Here is an 18,561-nt window from a genome sequence, read left to right as displayed (position 1 = left end):
ATGACCAAACTGGACTTCCATCAATTAACATGAGATTGCTATTAAACTCAGTGTTAAGAGGGAACAGGGATTAACAGACATGCTCCGCAGATGATTCAGGAAGTCATAATTAAGCATGGCCAAAAATTCACCCTTTGACCAACACCCATCACAAGCACCTCACTTGATTCAGGTTTTACAAGAGGACTTGTTTGTAAGAACTACTCCCCCCCCTTCATTTTTCTGCTCTCAGCCAGCTCTGATGGATGCTTGTACAGGCAGGGTAACCACACAACACTAAGATCTCATTCTAAGAATGGACTCCCACATTTTTTTCAGGATCTGTTCCACAAACCAGGGCTGGGGGGGTCATACAAAGTCTGCCAAGACTAGAAGTAGGTGCTCTGCATTCAGTGCAAGAAGAGAATAGCCAGCTCTCTAGCAACAGGGGTACATGTTCCTAGGAGGGTTTCAAGTCCATACCACTTTTAGAACATTACCCTGACCTCATCCACACATGAAAAACCTCAGCACCTGAATCTCAGAAGCTACTTCGAGATCCATGAAGGGAGTGCAACACTTCAAGCAGAGATAAGTAAAGGGCAGAAAGGAAGAAAGGGCAGGAAGAGACAAAGTTTGTTCCATGGTTTTCAAAATAGAGCTTTAGTATTTATAACGATACTGGTTTAAAAGTAATGCACAGCTAGCTTGAAATGCAACAAGGAAAGACTATTTAAGTGAATCCAGCAATTACATGGGTATGAATAACTATGCACCATAGATCACCTTTTTATCTTCAAGATACTCGATGTTTGCTGTGTTATATCCATCTCGCTGGCCATGGCTTAAGACCCTAAAACGACGGACACCAACTGTATCAACAACTGAGCGCCCATCAGGAAAAAACTTTACGTCCCTGATCTCTAATATACAGCCATGATCTGCAAATCTGAAATGACAGAAGGGCATAAAAGTGGAAGTCATCAACAAGTGTTTATACACATCAGGACAAATACTGGGCCTAAATCACCACTTTTTATTTGAAAGAGGATCCTGCTTTGGTGATAATACATTTCTGCTTTTTCACAGAAGCCACACAACCCCCACCCTTTCTGCCTTCCCTCAGAGGTCCTGGGCAGCAATATTTTCAGAGTGTCAATATTAGGGCAGAGGGAGAGTTGGGAATGGACAGAAAACTAAATGTAGCATGTTTCCTCCTTATGGTGAATTTACCACCAGCAAGTCCAGAAACTGAGAAACAAACAAGGACTGGGACAGCTATCCCCCTGCTCAAAGGTGTAAGGAGAGCTTTACAGGCTTTAGAAGGAAAAAGCTTCTATAATGCAAGACTTTTCTTGCATTTTTATCCTTAAAAAAAAAAAAAAAGAAAACAACAAAACACCACGTCCAAAATACACCTTTACAAGAGGACATTTGTATCTGTTATACTGAAAGCAGGCACAGGTTTTAATCACGTCCTGGGAAGTAGGCATGCAACAAATTTTTACTTTAAATTGTCGGGCTTACCTACTCTACATTTGTGCAGCAGTGAGTTCACTACAGAGACTGATGGGGCAATGACTCCCACCATGGTACACTGACCTGCTAGCACATGAAGCCTTGTACCTCAGCCTACTGCTAAGCAGGAGAAGGCACTGTATGTGGTCTCATCCCAAGATACCAAATCCCTGCAAGGTGTGATAAATGTTTCTTCACGGAAGTGTTGCTTTTTTTTGTTTTGTTTTTTGTTTTGTTTTTTTTTTTACCAGGGCTTGGCCACTTCTTACATCGGAATGATGAAGAAACAGCAACACTGCAGGAAAATGACTCCTGTTTATACTCTACCAGGAATTATGGACTTGGGAAGGGAAAAAAAAAAAGCTGACTGAACAACAGTTCTCTCCTGGCCATTGCACAGAACAAACTGAGGAAGAGCAAGAAGAGGACAGCTGTAAACAACCAAGTCCTGGCACTCTTACAATTTGTATTGCAAGCAAGTTCATTATAGCATTATTAGACAAAACACTAAACCCCTACATAACAATTTTTTTAATTAAGGATTTTAGTGACATTCATGACAAGTTTAGATGTTATTTTATAAGTGATGTGGAAGGTTTTCTAATTTTTTGAGAAGTTACTTTTGGGTAGTGACTTTAATCAAGGAGAGACAAGAAAGCACCTGGAGATGGGTATAAAATGTACTTACATACAAATTTATAACCAATTCTCCAAATTTTATTTTAAAATTGAGAAATAAAAGAGAAAAGGCAATTAACTGAACATGTCTCGTCCCTGTTTTTCAAAGGAGGTGTGTACTTCAGCCTTCCCTATCCCCGTAGATGAGGCAAAACAAGTTTCCCCAGTTTTCTGTTCCCAGTTGATTTGGCAATTTTGGACAAACAAAGGAACTTTTGACTTGGGTAAGTAGCTACAACAGCCTGCCAGGTGTCTACAGATGAAGGCTTCCTGCACTTCAGTGTTTGACCTGAATAAAAGTTACCAAGCTTAAAATGTTTAATTATTTTAGTAACTAAAAATAGACAGGACAAAAATGAATCCATACTGGTTGCATTTTAAAATACCTTTTATGAAGCTACCTTGTAAGTTATTGTGAGTTGAGGATTGTAACCCTCTGTATTAAACCTCTTTCCAAGTAAGTCTGGCTCTTCCACAAGCCATCACAGATGCAAGGGCAGTTATCACTGATGTCCTAGGGTCATTTTATTGAAAAAATGTAACAGGCCTGGAAGGGACCATGGACATCAGCTGTTGCTGGAGCCTGAACTCAGCACTGACAGTATGCCAAGAGGCATGAAACACAGCCAGAGCCAACTGGAAGCTGCAGCGTCTCCTGTATTCTTACTGCCACCTTACCACCCAGTCTGGGAGAAAAAGACTCTCAAGTTGATAAGGCTGCCAAAGGAGTATGTATGACTGCCCTCCTCTCAGCTTCAGTGATGATGAAATACAAAAATGCTGTTCCTGAGAATACCTATCTAATGTGATATTAAAAATTCCCATGTTGGTCATCCATTCTACAGTCTGCATCACGCCAACATATCTTCTGAAGTCACCAACTATCACATCTTGTAACACAGACCGCATCATTTTTCTTCCACAAGCATCTTCCCTTTACCCAAAAAATCTATTAAAAGGACTTAAAAACTTAAGTGTTTCCACTTAATGATTAGTATTCAGTCTCTGCATTGGGAGCTCAAAACATACCATAAAACGACAAAAAAAAAATTGACTAAAGGGAAGATCATATAGAAAGACAATGCAACCCACTTACTGCAGGTAGTTTAGACATTGCAACACAGCAGTAAAGACGAACACAAAAGTTCAGTGTTCAGTGGCAAAATAGGCTTTTTGGCCAAGGGTATAATTTGCCTCATTTAAATGATACAACCTATACAGTCTGGATCCAAGAGAGAAACAACTTCATCCAGACAGCCAGCTTTTGCTAGAACAAACAGGCTAAAAAGCGTTCCAACCACACAGATAATTAAGTGCTATTTCTGGAGCCTGTATTAGCAGGATGAGTTGCATTCTTGCTATCCACCAATGGGGGAGCAATAAAAATCACATCTTTATGTCAAAAGGAATGTTTACTATACAAAACTAAGCCAGTCACTTCGGTATTGGTTCATACAGGACTGGAAGGATCCACAGTGGTCTGGGGAAACAAGTATACTGCACTCCACTAGCATCACAACAGCTTCTGCAACAAAAAGGACATTCTCAGCTCATCTCCTTACCCTTTTAATTCATCAGCTAGGCACATGCCAAACTGCTTGGTACCAGTTTCCATGCATCTTCTTATCATTAGACGATAACGAGGCTCAAAGACATGGAGAGGGCAAGGGATGGTTGGAAAGGCCATGGTACATACGAAGATGGGAACATCTTTGTTCAGACTGCAAGATAATTGTTTAAAAAAGAAAAAGAAACGTCCATCTTTATTTCTAGGTACTGCTATATTCAGCATAAAACCTTAATACAACACTGAGTCCAGTGGTTTCTTTATACTCATTCTTTGTAAATAAATATCTGGTCAAAATTTGTCATTTTACAAGACAATCCTAAAATACGTTTTACTTTGTTGGTACATTAAAGAAACAAACCCTCTAATCTATTTTCATAGAGGAAAAGTCAGGCAACAATAGCCTATTGACCAAATGTGTGTGTATTAATATTTAAATACAATTAGCAAGATTTTGCCAAAAACTTTTTACAGTAAATATTTCTGTATTACTGTATCTAAGAACTAACCATGTTCAAAGAAAGGCAGTAGGGAACTCAGTAAAGCCCTTTAATTTTGAAGAAGCCCACTAACCCTCATTTTTTTAGGCTTAATTGTATTTTTTGTTTTTCTTTTTTTTTAGGTGAGTTGCGGAGCAAGATCCGCAAGTGACTGATAACGCTGAATCCTTGAACTTTTCCTGACCTGAAGTATAACTGATCTATAAGTGGATTTCTACTCCAAGAAACCCTTTGATAAGTTAAAGCAATTGTTTTGGAGGAGAAAGCAATTATCTTTAACAATACTGTTTTTCCTTGCTACCATGAAAAGCATTTTTTTTCTTGTTTATCTGCAACAAGCAAAAAAATAAAAAACATCTGGTAGGTTCACTTGTTAATTCATTCATTTTGCACACTTTCATAAGCAAGTGAAGCTTCTTCAGTAATTTAGATTAAAAATACATTTTTGTAACAGCTGTCAGAAGTATAATAAGAGCCTACTTTGACAGTTCCTTCATTTCTTCCTCATAAACTTTCTTCCTTTCAGATAATTCCTCTGGCAAGTAACGGACTATCAGTTCTTCTGTAAGGATGGTCTTCTTGTAAGTTCTGCTTGCCAGAAACTGCAAGGAAGAGTCAACTCCTAAGTCTGATAACAATAAGGTAGGTAACATCTCTTACTCCCAATCCATCCCCTTCCCTAAGGCCAAGCAGCACATCAGTTTTGGACTATACATATTCTTCTTCCTTTCCAGCCTTCAGGCAGCAAAACTTCCACTTTAGGGTATGAGGTTCACTCCAGTGCCCATTTAAACATAACCCTTTCTTACTACCACAAAGAAACAGCTGTCCCTCCTAGTTTTTACAGAAAATAAATATTATTTTCACCTAGAGCTGACAGGTTCCTGCTCCCCAAAAAGTACTCTACCTACAAGATATGTTATGTCTGCTGGAGCAAAAGTATTGACTGAGGAGTGACCATGTCCCCATTCACCACAGGTAAGAGAGATAAATGCAAGAGGTGGTAGAAACAGGGCTATGGTTGGGACTGCCAGGCATGAGCCATGACTGAAAACTTCTATTCCTTAAGCACCAGCAAACCCCACTTGTCTTCCAAGGAATGACAAAACCTATTCTGGAACAAATGAGGTTTGTGCACAGCCTGGTGCCGTGGGTCCTATGTGTCTTTTTGGTCTGCAAGAACACAGAAACCCCCCAAATATGTGCTTTCAGAGAAAAACAAGCTTTGTCTTTGTTAATTATGGCAAGGACACACTTACCTCTGACAGCTTTTCTTTGCAGAGTGGGCAATGTGGATTATGGTCAAGGCAACGCTCAAGGCATTTGAGGCAAAAGGTGTGTCCACAGGGAGTAGTAACAGGTTCATAGAACAACCTGAACATGAAAACATGGAATGAAAACACTAAGCTGCCAACACAAGCAATGCAAATTCCCAAATTGTGGAAAGGGGTGACTAGAATCCAGCCCCTTTTTCCTTTCCTGCTTTTGCATAAGCCACAAATGACAATTTTATCTAAGGATATAAACATGGTTTTCATTTTTAGAAGCAGCAAACAACCAACCATGCATAATGGCAAAAATCTTATCTGTAAAAATTCACTAGATGCAAAGTTCTCAAAGCAAGGAACAGAGTAATGATTTTCTGGGAGGTTTCCCTTTTGACACCATAAAAACTGTTTTTGAGAAGTTAGAAAAGGCTTTCCAATCTCAAAATCAGGTCAATGCAGCTGTACCTCATGCACAGGGAACATTCAAAGTCCGATGCATCCACCAGAGTTGTTGGTACCTCTCCTGAAGTGATGATGGTGTTTTCAGGTATAACATCTGCATCTAAGAATAGTTAAGAAGACCATAACAGTGAGTGTTTAAGTATTACTGCAGTTTCAGATGCTGCTTAAGCTGTTTTTTCATTAAGAACCTTGTTTCTTTCTTTGCTTTTTTGAAGTTTTTTTTCCAAATAAACATATTTTCCTTTCAAGTTTTAGACTTTCTGGCAGGAAAACTTTTGGAGAGGATAATGACTATGGGCAAAGAACACACTTTAGAGCTGAATCCCCATGCTTTGCTTTTCCAAAAATGGTTGGGTTTGTGTTAGTTTGTTTTCGTTTTTTTTTAAGAGTTCTAGTTTTTAAATATTCTGCTATTGCTTTTCCCACCACCATCACCACTCCCACATCAGCAAGGCCAGATGTTTTAAAGTACATTAAGTCCAGAATTTAATTTGTTTACACACAGTCAAACTATTTCATCAGTGTTTGTTATAGATGTCTCAGCAGGGGTAATTTTTTCTTACAAGCATTAAAAAAAAAAATAAAATCTTCCTCTCTTCCAGACTAGGTTGCTGTGGAAATCCCATGTTTCAGACAGCTTAAAGTTTAAGGACTATTGGAGCTGGATTAGCTAATACTGACTGCATTAGATCAGCACTCTGCAAACATGGAGACAGAACAGTTCATTTAAAATTCTTCCCACTCTAATTTTTGGGGGCTGGTACATATCCATGTAGTCAACATGCTTAAAGGGCATGGGCTTCAAATTTCACAGCAGTAGCATTTAAGCTCAAGAGCAATCAAGTCGAGTTTGTTATGACATTATGCAAGCAGATTCTGCAATTTCTTTTTAAAAAAAATCTGCATCTTTGTTGCTCAGTGTTGTTTCATGGCTCATGGCAACAGAGCCATGAATGCTGCCTCCACATGCTTTTCACTAATCAAGTTCTTGACTGTTAAAAACAAACACTCAGCTTTTTATGTTACAGTAAAACACTAGAATGTTTTGTTAAAGGATAACTTATGCTCAGCATCTGGTTTATCTCATGCACAGACAGGACAGGGGAGAGGGCACTGGTGTTGTGTGGCTTACAGAGAAAAACAACTTTATCTTTAACCTACATCTCTTATGTTAGCATTTAGTAATAGCAAGCACCTTAGTGTATTAATTCTGCAAATAGTAACATGGCATCAGGATCTAGCACAGACCAGAAATTAAGGGTTACAGGTAAAACACATTCTCTGGCCTTCACTGTGAAGATACAGACGGGACAGATTTCACAATCTATTTACTGAGTCTGCAGTTCACAGTCAAGTACAGGGTTTTTCCCTTCCCAGCAAAGTGATCAGAAACTGGCTGTACATTGATCATTTGCAGAGGTGGCAGAAAGACAGTCGCAATTAAATACTTTGTATTTAAGGCCAAAGTCAGATTTGTCAAGAAGTTGCTGGGCTTGGGTTTTTTTCCTTTAGGGGAAAAAATGTATCCTAAAACAGCAGCATTTTCAAGGCCCCAGTTATTTCACTACTCAGTGCAATATATTGCTTTCAGTATTTTTATCCCAGGGTAGTAAAAAACACTTTGGAGGGCTTTGTTAGAAGCTTGAGAAACATACGAATTGTAAGCACAGCTATCAAGTGACAGAAAACTGGGGGGGCTTATTATCCTTCAAAAGGCTTCTTTGTTTGCTTGGCAAATTTCATTTAAAGTCCCATGTGACTGCTTCTGATGCCAGTTAAAGATTAGTTTCCATGCTTACTGTATCTTTCCTTCATATAGAAAAACAATGAAGTTCAGCTATAGCTCCAAAACCTAGATAACTGAAATGGTACCAGCAACATAACCTAAATTGTTAGTGGATCACACACTGGAAATGGCCCATTTGAGAAAGAAGAACATAGTACTCAGTGAATGAGCTCAAGCTGCTCAGGAATAAGGTAAGTAGGGTGTTACAGCAGAGACAGACAAGCCAGACAACAAAATATTATTCTAATTCCTGTAGGGAATATTCATTGACACCAATAAAAAGAGAGGAGTAAAAAAATGTAGTTTAACATTTCAAAATATGGGCAAAAGAAACATCCCTTCTAAGTAACAATACAAACCTTTTTTAGGAATCTTACTGGGGACATCCAAGCCTTGCAAATCCCTCATATCACTGGACAGTTTTCTTTTTAAGCCAACCCCAGGTAAACTGGAGAGAATAGCTCCCAGTGACTTCTTGTTATCTTCAAAATAGAGATCCAGAACATGATGGGAAACAGAAGAATCAGTGCTTCTAAATACATCAGATTCTTGGGATGGGGTTTTTGTTAACCTGAACACAGTATCCTAAAAAAATTAAGAACAGTTATATACAGCATGAGACAATTTTGTTTCCTATTAACTGTATATATCAACAATAGATCAATGAGCTTAGTGCAGGAGAAAGGTCCATATCAAAGGCCACTCTCCAGTTGCATGAAATAGGTTCACTTCTCTCCCCACAGTTCCTTTCTCTAGAAATTATGTTCCTGTCGTGCTAAAGTCCTGAATGGAAAAAAAAAAAAAAAAGCCCACAAATATAACCAACCCCCACATGAAGGCATCACCTAATTTTCTGAAGAATTTAATTCTCTTATCTTCCTGAGAAAGTACATTCCAACAATAGATCCAAAAGCAATGAAAACAGGTTTACCATGAAAGCACATGCCTACGTGAGTGCAGACAAAGACAACATGACAGATCAGACAGATCCTTGTGCTACTTTTGGTAGCTACTTTTTTGATGTTGAATGCTTTTTACTTTACCTTTGAGGACCCAGCAATAGAGCTATCTTCTGCAGTTGATTGTGTATTTATGCTACTCAGAAATGCAGGTTTCAATCTTGTATGGGATGTTCGACTAGAGAAAGGTGCTGTTAGACTATCATGCACATTTTCAAAGGCTGGGAAAAACATCTCACACATTATCTAGTCAATTAGGAGAAAAAGAAAAAAAATTAGCAATTACAACACAGATATTTATGTTTGTACAAACACAGATCCACACATTTCACAGTTTCTGGATTCCAAGAAGCTTGCAACAACCAGAGCATCCTGCATTCCCCAATACCCACAGGTACACCCTCAAAGTGCTCTTCTAGTGTCCACCTCCATCCCCAAAAGTCTCTGTTGCCCAGGAAGCACCCAGGGCTGCCATATCCTTCTCCTGCCCCCACCCTTCTCTACTGTGACCCTCAGACCACTGCCTTGTGAAGTCTTCAGGCCAGTGTCCTATCAGATCTGGTAAACAGATGCTTTTCACCTCGCTTCATGGTCTGCATCCACCTCCTCTACTCTTGAGATTTCACCCCTAGCTAAAAGCTCTGTAGAGCCTGTTCCCCCTCTCACCAGCCCCCACCAAGCACCTTGTTGAATCTTCATTTCTTTTTCAAAATGCTGCCTTTATGGACTGTCGGGGGAGCCTGACAATAGTTAATTAGCAGTAAGTGTCTCTCTTATGGGAAGTTACCCAAACTGCTAAGGAGACTGCATGATTTCTCCAGGACAAGGCAGCACAGAGCTCCCTTTCTGAACCCTTTGCTACTTCCCACTTAAAAGTGTTTTTCCAATGGGCACTAAAATTAGGGGGCTTGAGTCTATGAAATCCAGGTGTACTCAAACCCAGACAACAAGTGTAATCTATGAACAGCAGTGGCCAAAGATTTGCAGTGTGAACCACTGCAATCGTAGATATGCAACTGTAAATTGTGTATTTACAATGCCCCTGGTTGAGACATCAACCTAACTCAAGCAGCACCTTGCACAGCATAATACTAATAAGGTTTACTGGAGAATCTACTGAATCAAATTAGCTTTTGGTGTTTTACTGTCACATGAAATAAAAATTTTACTTGACTGCAGGAGTAACATGATGGCCAGTAAATATGTTTTATACCTTTTGGGCTTCTTTCTTCATTGAGCTCCATTCAGGATTTAAGGCAACACAATAGAGAAATTCCTTCAATGCTTCCTCAGTCCTTTCCAATCCAGAAAGAGCTTTTGCTTTCACATAATGGCCCTGTTCACACACACAAAAAATGTACAAATCTAGAGATCATTTCTGAAGTTGCAGCAAGACACCAGCAAACTAACATAGAAGTTCACACTGTTCTGCAGGTAGAGTGGGATACTTTCTGGGTAATCAGCCCCTTTTGCTGAAATAACATCCCCCAAGAATCCATTGTTGCATTACACCCAGGCAAAGCCATGCTGCTCCTTTCCTCAAGAAAGCCTGATGCAGAATTAGGAGGGGTATTTGTCTCCTCACAGACTGAGACTATGAAATATCACACAGGGTATGGTGCCCCAGACAGAGATTTCATGTACCAGGGCAACCTTAACCATAGCAAAGCTACCTGGGGAAGGCAGTGGCGTGGCACAGGCTGGAGGTGACAGCTGAGGGAGAACAAGATGTTATGTTCAGGACACTCCCACGTCTGCTGAGTGTGACAGATTATTTTTCACCTATTTTATTAGGTTACAGAAGACCAGCAACATTACGAATTTAGGACAACTTACCAGTGCTTAACCTGAAACATTTTAACCCATCCTACCTCTCCCACATCCTAGAATGACACATCCATGGCCATGAGAGTCATTTCAGGGACAAGTCCCACTTTACTTGTTACTAGTAGCAAGAAAGGAATGCCTCACCTATGAAATTCTCAGTGGATATCAATTTGCAGTTTAAATCTGACTATGGAAATTACTTCCTTAACAATGAAAAGAATCTAAGTGTGCATTTAAACATTTGCCTCTTGCTCATTAGATGGAAGTGTGCTCTTCAAGTCCTCCTCTGATGCACAAGTATCTCTAGGCTGTGCTGGAAGTAGCTTCACTAGTTCAAGAGACTGCTTAGATAAGCAGATACACTTCTCTGTTCCTCATATAAATGCCAAAGATCTGCTATCACATAATTTTCCTGAGCAGGTACCTCCCTCACCCTTTCAATATAGCCCTTCAAGCTGAGACACGTTATGACCTTTATACCTCCAGGAAGAAGGAAGCTGGTACCAAAGGCCAGTAACGGGCCCCATGTAGGACAGGCTAATTAAAGTATGTCATTTGGTGACCTGAACAGTAAGACTCAGCACACACCAATCCCTAAAGGTGACATACATTTTTCTTTCCCTGAATACAGTAAGAGAGGTACTGTGAGGCCTGATGCTGACCTCCTTATCTTGACACTTGTGCAGCCTATTTAGAGAGGTCCTGACATCACTGTAAAGATCACTCCACTGCACTGGGGAGCCTACAAGGTTGTTTGGCCTCATCCATTGAGCAATTTCCTTATCCAAGCTGCAATGTACAACTGACCTGGGCTGTATGCAGACAAAATACCTAAAGATCCAACACCAGAAGACAAGCCCAGGGACTAGAGGTGCCTACACTTCAGAGACTACTGCCACTACCTTCTCTATCCTATTTTCCCATGACCCTGACAAGCACTGGATGAAGGGTAAGGTTCTGGCAGGACCTTGTGCAACAGGCAAGATCCAGACAAGAGGACATCTGTTTCTATCCACCACATAAAAGAAAAACTGTAAACTCTTCCCTGCTTCAGAGAGTCCAAGGACCTGGTTTTCACAACAGCTGTAAAGAAACTAACTTAGCTATTGCTCAAATAACTCCAGGGGACCCAAGGGCTACACCAGCAGCTCAGCAAGCCATTGCACTTCAGGTATCAATAAACCAAAAGGCCCTGGTAGATGAATGCTTTCTTCCTAGAAGCTAATCCCAGACAGAGTTTAATTTTTTTTTTTTTTAAACTACACAGCTAATCGCTGTTTAAGACCATCACTGACACTGGATGAGATGCCACAAGATACAAAACAGAATGGCCAGAATTCCTGGAGAAGATGTATTCTGAATCAGCACAGTATACGTGGAAGTTCTCACACACAGAGGCAAGCACAAGTGAAATGTGTCTGTGATACTGCTGATTATGCCACGATGACAAATTTCATTTTTAAATAGCATTCTTCAGAAATGTGATTAATGAAATCTTTATCCACCTACAACTGACAAGTACCACATTTCCATGGATTCAAGGCAAACAGAGAAGCCACTTCAAAAAAAAACACAAATGTGTGTAATTCATCTTTCTCCCTCAGCACAGAAACCCAGCCAATGCCACCTGAGATGGATTCCTGACTTGATGAGAAATGCTTCTACACAGAAAGGCAAATCAGAAGTGGAGGGAAGATTATGAACTGCCTTCAAATAAGAAAGGTTTTAATGTTTGACAAGACAGCTTTCAGAGACAAGTGTCAAACTTGCCAGAAACTAGATGCTTGAGATATTCCATGTCTACCTCAGCTGGAAACAGAGAGCTCGCTGCAGCCCCCTGTGCCAGCAGAGGAAGGTGGCCAAGGGGTTCATTCAACATTTTCAGAGTCTCTGATGGGAAGCCAAGGTCTGCCTTAAATCCTTCCCTAATTCCCCATGCTACCCTCTCTTCACGTAGCACCCAGGAGCTTCATCTGGTCAAACTTGTAATGCTACTGACTGGTGAAAGACTGACTGGAGGTGTAATCCTAGGCGGGGCAAGCCACCAGACACCCAGTCTGCCCTCAGGAAACTGGTGGTAACCATGGGCACCACATGCTTGTTCCATTTCTCTCTCATAACATCATCATTTCTGATGTTACTGATTTCTTCAGTCTACCTACAACCATTGCTCCTTCTAGCACCCCCTTTCATTACAAAAAGAAAACCCAATCCCTTCTATGATTCACCATGCCACAAGTAGGAACCAGAGATATGAACTCTGAAATACAGTCATCAGGACAGCAAAGCCACCCACTTTACTTGTGGACACACAGGACACACCATCCCAAAGGGAAACATGGGGCCATCCTGGGCTTCCAGAGTCTTAAGGACCTGATTCTGCTGCCAAGCTACAGCATTCACCTTAACATATTGACAGACACAAGCACAAACAAAACTGTATAACCAGCTGCATCTCACTAAAATCCAACCAGTTGAAACCACGCTCAGGACCCTCTAAGACCTGTCCTATGAAGATCTTGGCTTTCAGTAGACGTTCCCAGCCCTGTTAATGCCACAATGTTCTTCCAGCAATGCCCTCAGCAGCACCTCCCCCACCAGAGAGAAGTCCTGCTTGAAAACAAGCAGTTTTCATTTTGGTCTTTACAACGTGCAAGTACCGTACCGCAGGCCAGTGGGGTTTGTTTCGGCAGAGGACATCCGCGTCATGGAGAGCTTGCTGGTAGTTTTTCATTGATGTACAGAGTTCTGCTCGCTGTGCTATGAGTGAACACTTGCAAGAGGCTGAAAAACAAAAAAGTTTACAAAGAGCTCCATTAAAAAAAACAAACAAACAAAAAAAAGCACTAGTACATGTTAAATACTCAATTTCCAGCCAGAGTAACCTTAAAAGCACTACTGCACGACAGTTACATTTCATACTCACTGTAATGGGGAAAAAAAAAAAAAAAAGCAATTCCTTCCTTCTGTCCTTCCTAAAATATATTCCTCTCAGCCTGGGAACAACCTTTCATTTAATCTAGCAGGACAGATTTCATATTCACTAATAGGATGTCTCCAGCTCTTTCCCCTAACCTTGCTTAAAGGACACTTAAGAGAACAAAAAGCTCCCCTGCTGTGCCTTTGCTAGAAAGAAAATAGTATATCCAGAAAACACCAATGCAGGACTTCACCTAAATCACTTCCCATAAAGGATTCATTAGAAAAATTCACAAGAAAAATGCATGCAGTCTTCATGTCTCGAATCAACTTACCACCCAAGTACCTTGCCCTCCTTGGAGCAGGTAAACTTCTCATGATCACACACATGGCCTCACACGTTCATGAACCATTCAGTTTGCATCAATTATGAACATCTCAAGCATTATTATTCTGTCCTCTCCTAAGCTTTCTGTAACACATTCTAAGACAGGAATCTTCATGTATAAATAAATCTTCATCTTCATGAAAATAAAATTTCATGTAACACAGCAAAAGCTTTGACTAGTACACATTCAGCTTGTCCATCAGGACCTCCAGGTCTTTTCTGCCGTGCTGCTGTCCAGCCAGGCTCATCCTGTTGCCCAGGGTTATTCTGTCTCAGGCACACTGGCTTTTGCTGAAGTAAGCAAGGTTGGTCACCGCATGCCCCAGGTTGTTGGTCTGAATGGCAGCCTTGCCTTCCAGCACATCAAGCACTTTTCCTCCCCCAGTTTGACGTCAGGGACTGACTTGCTGACAGTGCACTGTGCCTGCTCACTCAAGTTGTTACTAAGCTGCTAAACTGCATCAGTCCCATAACAACCACCTGAGCAATGCCCCTGGTAGCCACCCACCCAGCAACTCTCTAGCCATTAACCACCATCCCATGCCCCTGATGGTCAAGCCAGTTCTCCACCCATCCCACCTCTACCTCCCCAACTTAGCCAGGAGGATGCTGTGGCAGGCTACATCAGCAGCCTTGCAAGAACACACTAAGCCCCATACAACATTCTCCCTTTTTCCACCCAACCAGTTATGTCATGTTAGGAGATGAGGTTTGGGTGTGATTTGCAATTGGTCGCTCCTGTCCTTCATGTGCCAGAAAAGGCCTCCAGAAGATTTTAAGCCAGCTGCCAGATGGTGGTAGCTTAATGCAGTAAACCTTACCCAAACAAGAGCTGGTTAAAACTGTTGTAACTGGGATTAAACTTTAAAAGGCTCCAAGGTATGTCAAAAGACAGTAATGCCTCATCTCTACAAATCTTAAACTTCACATCCAAGCATCACCTGCAAGCATCACCTCTTGTGCAACCCCATGCTAGGCTCTTGTCTCCATACCTCCCCTGCTCTCTTCCAGTCTGCTTTCACTTAACTGTTTGCATCTCACTTTGGCAAGAGCATCCTGAAAGCATCTTCAAGTAAGAGCACACTGCCCACACAAAGACTGGGCAGACATGCAAGCGTGCATGAACACAAAGAATAAGCACATAACTGCTGCAGATGCCACCACTCATTAAGTTCAAGCACCTACCATGAGGGATGGCCCAAGATCACTTCCCCATCCCACCTCTTCCCCTCCTTGGAGCTGACACGACAGCTCGTGCAGCAGCCCAGCTTTGCATGGTTGCACAGGGAACCACAGCAAGGAATCAATTGACTGAAAGCTAATTCAATAAAAACAAATAAATAAAAAGGTTTAAGAGGATCAGTTTCCCCTCAACTGTAGAGTGAACACTCTACAGTCACGCAAATGCGAGTGCCAGGACAAGGGATGAGAAAGAGAAGCAGCAAGGACTGCTGCCTTTTTTGGCTGCTGTGTGGACTGATGCCAGATACACTAATTGCCATATGACATACCAGAGGTGATGCTGCCCCACTGGTCCCAGACACTGACGGCTAGAGAGACTACACCTAAAAACAAGGAGCTCTACAAAAGCTAGTTCACACTGTAGTGTGGTTTTTTATTTTTGCTTGTTGGTGAGTTTGGGGTTTTTTTTTCTGTATTACATATGCAGACTGCTGTAGTGAACCACACATTTAGCTGATAATTCTTTAAAAGACTGCAAATTAAATGAAATTTAAAACAATCTAAGCTCTTAAGAAGCAAGCTTTTTTTCCCCTTTTAATAGATGCTCAAATATAAAATTATTTAATTTTGCTATAATTTAAGCAGTCTTTCTTTTGTTTGTATTAAATATGAATGCACACTCCATATTGCCATCATCACATCTGCAGCAGAGCACTTCTGCAGAGCATACCCAGGGCAGTAGATGCAGTCAGCAGAGCTGGGTGCAGAGCAGATAGGCAGAAGGCTGGGGGGTAGGGTATTTTTTGGCACCATGGGGTAAAAGAAGCAGTGCAGTAGGTAGCAAGGGGGCAGGCAAGCCAGCTTGCTGCTTCTGTTCACTCTTGCACATTTCAGCTACACTGATGCTTCTTTATGCTTTTCAGTATACAATTCAGCATGGTTCACATATTCTGCAGGCTCAGAGAGAGAATGTCTCCTTTTTGTGATCTTGTCTTCAATGCAGAAGTTTCAAGCCAATAAATAAATAAATAAATAAAAACAGTTTAAAAAGCCACTACAGAGGACAATGATATGCCAAAGGCTGCAAGCCCTCCCAAAGCAGAGTCCAAAGACACTCACAAAATAACAAGCTACTGAATTAAAAAACAAACAAACAAAAGACCACAACCTAAAAGCAAACCATAAAAACCTATGTGTATTCAGGGCTTGTAGCTCCTGTTCACCAGAAAGCACAAGGTGTGGCTCATCCTAATGAGTAACTGGCAAGGAATGTTTAGTTAACCAAGAGAAAACTAAGAGAAAAGACAGGGGAAAAAAAAAAAAATCCCAAAACAGCTCTGCTAAAGGGACCAGTGTTTCAGAGACTATAGCAAAGTAGTTTTTCCATAGGGAGAGGAAACAGCAAGAAGAGATGCCCAGCCACTTCCACTCTAACTCACCCCACTTGGAGAAACAAGCAGCACAGCCCAAAGCTTGCCAGCTCTACACCCAACTCATACATCCCCTTGTCACCAGTCCCCTGCATCCAGCAGAACCATCTCAGGAGAGCCCACAGATGGTCTCAGGGGAAGCCCAGATGTGCTGAAATCTCATATTCTCTGCTGGCTGAACTGTGGCATCAGGTGGCTCATTCCAACTTAGGGTATGTGTGGAAGTGGGAAGAAAAAGCTGATATCCAGCTAAAGCCAAAGTAACTACAACGTTTCTATAAGCACTATGATGCCAATTTGTTACATGCCACAGCATATGCCAGGAGGAAAAAACTAATCATAGAAGGCAGAGAGAGGGCTTGAGGACATGCAGAATTTGTGATTCTAGTATACTATAATGACTGTCAACTTTATTTGGAAAAAAAACAAGATGTCACACAATAGCCCACAGTTTATTTTAAAATAACGCACCCATTAAGTCTCCTGGAGGTTAAAGAAAAAAAGCATTTATATTATGAAATGACTTACTATTTCTGGCCAAACTGAAAAAGAAAAGCGTACAAAATTTTACTGCTTCCACAATACCAGCAGATGGCATTTCCTGAATCAAACTCTTCTAGGAGCATGCAGCTGCACAACAAAATTTATGTCCTTGTCAGCGTTAGGGATCCACTGCTGAGACTCCCAGGATCTGTGGCTCCGGGCAGACGGGACACAGAGACTTCCTCAGAGCCACAGGTCCTGGGAGTCTTCCCACGCAGAAGGCTCCCTCACTACCAGCCAGAATCCCACAGTATCACACAAACCCAGCCCAAGCACTGCCCAGAACCAAGGGGCTTGGTGGTTCTCTACTTCCTGGACCCTCCCTAGGACCGCCAAGTATGTGCTTGTCAGCTTGGACTGTCCAAAATCCTTAGTTTTCCACTCACACCAGCTTTGCACTCATCTGCAGTCATCTGTTAGATTGCATTTTTACTTCTGCAGAAGCTAACACCCAAAATTGCTTTTCCAGATATACCCAAGCATTCAAGTTTTTAAAAAAATACTATGCTGCTTGAGACTAGGAGGCTGACAGGAGAACAGGACTCCCCAAAAACCTCCTTGTGCAAGGAAGAATTTGAGAAATTTAGAGAATTCACTGATCATAGATGACAATAAAACCTTTACTGTAATAAACTACTGCTGAGATTTCTTCCAGGAACTCAGCACAGAAAGAACGTGTTTAAAGCTGCTAGAACTCCCTAATCCTCCTTATCTGACGTTTCTTCCTAGAAAAGCACATTATATCCAAATCCCTCTGCAAACATAAGTATATTTCCTAAATGCATGAGCTGAAACAGTGTCATCACAAAAGCACCTTTCAGTCTTGCTGGTGAGAGTCAGCATGCACAGGACTTCAGGGGAAATTTTCCCCACATTTTAAAGAAACTGCTGTCCCTGGATGAAAAAACCTGGTTTGCTTTGCTATGTTATGCATTCAGTGCTGAACAATTCAGCATTGAAAGCCTCTTCATAATTTTGAATAAAGTATATGAAACATTTAGTTTAATTTCAGTGAGAAATTAGTGAGATTTAGTAATGGCAAGCTTGCTTTTCTCCTTCAGACTTCATGCAAGCACAAGCCCCTGCACAAAAAATGGATGCACAGGGTGTTTGGCTGCAGTCTGGGCTGAGAGGTGAGAGAAAAGGTAGGGAGGTTCTGAGGGAGAAGCACACCTGATAAAATGATTAACAGAAGCAGTAAAGTCATTCAGGACTTTCTTTGAACTTCATTCCACAACAAAGATATAAACCAAGGTCAGCTTAATAAAACTGATTAAGAGGAACAATGGACATGACAGCAAACTTGCAATCAGCAAGCTTACATTTTCTCACTTATCAGTCTGCCTTAATTGGATTAATAACTGTATTTTTTTTTAAATTACATTTTGAATGTCCTGTGTTTTCTGCCCTGCATTTACATTACTGGCAGTCTTCAGGAGGCAAGGTAAACAAAGACCCCAGAGGAAGCATGCAGGAGGTTTTAGCCCACAGAAAATACAAGGAAAGAAGTCTCTTCTTCTCTAAGTCCACTCTTGAAGCCAAGCACCCTCCCACT

At 41.2% G+C, this 18,561-nt stretch overlaps 1 protein-coding gene across 5 annotated transcripts in view; it reads right to left on the bottom strand.

The window, feature by feature from the left end:
- The window catches only part of LONRF2 (LON peptidase N-terminal domain and ring finger 2), a 34,945-nt gene that overhangs the window by 5,654 nt on the left and 10,730 nt on the right, over nucleotides 1-18,561 (bottom strand). For 2 of the 5 annotated variants that reach the window (XM_071745372.1, XM_071745362.1), the window contains exons 2-10: nucleotides 13,210-13,328; nucleotides 9,931-10,053; nucleotides 8,802-8,963; nucleotides 8,118-8,343; nucleotides 5,976-6,072; nucleotides 5,502-5,616; nucleotides 4,723-4,844; nucleotides 3,738-3,896; nucleotides 766-928 (exon numbers count right to left, since the gene is read on the bottom strand). In XM_071745372.1, the coding sequence (XP_071601473.1) occupies nucleotides 766-928; nucleotides 3,738-3,896; nucleotides 4,723-4,844; nucleotides 5,502-5,616; nucleotides 5,976-6,072; nucleotides 8,118-8,343; nucleotides 8,802-8,963; nucleotides 9,931-10,053; nucleotides 13,210-13,328 (1,286 nt within the window). The remainder of the gene's footprint in view (nucleotides 1-765; nucleotides 929-3,737; nucleotides 3,897-4,722; nucleotides 4,845-5,501; nucleotides 5,617-5,975; nucleotides 6,073-8,117; nucleotides 8,344-8,801; nucleotides 8,964-9,930; nucleotides 10,054-13,209; nucleotides 13,329-18,561) is intronic. The other 3 variants (XR_011726193.1, XR_011726194.1, XM_071745378.1) reach the window with 2 other exon arrangements.

The sequence above is a fragment of the Heliangelus exortis genome, chromosome 1, assembly GCF_036169615.1.
Source record: "Heliangelus exortis chromosome 1, bHelExo1.hap1, whole genome shotgun sequence".
Classification (NCBI taxonomy): Eukaryota; Metazoa; Chordata; class Aves; order Apodiformes; family Trochilidae; genus Heliangelus; species Heliangelus exortis.
The sequence above is the reverse complement of the archived record's forward strand: the minus strand, read 5'-3'. Positions and strand labels throughout refer to the sequence as shown.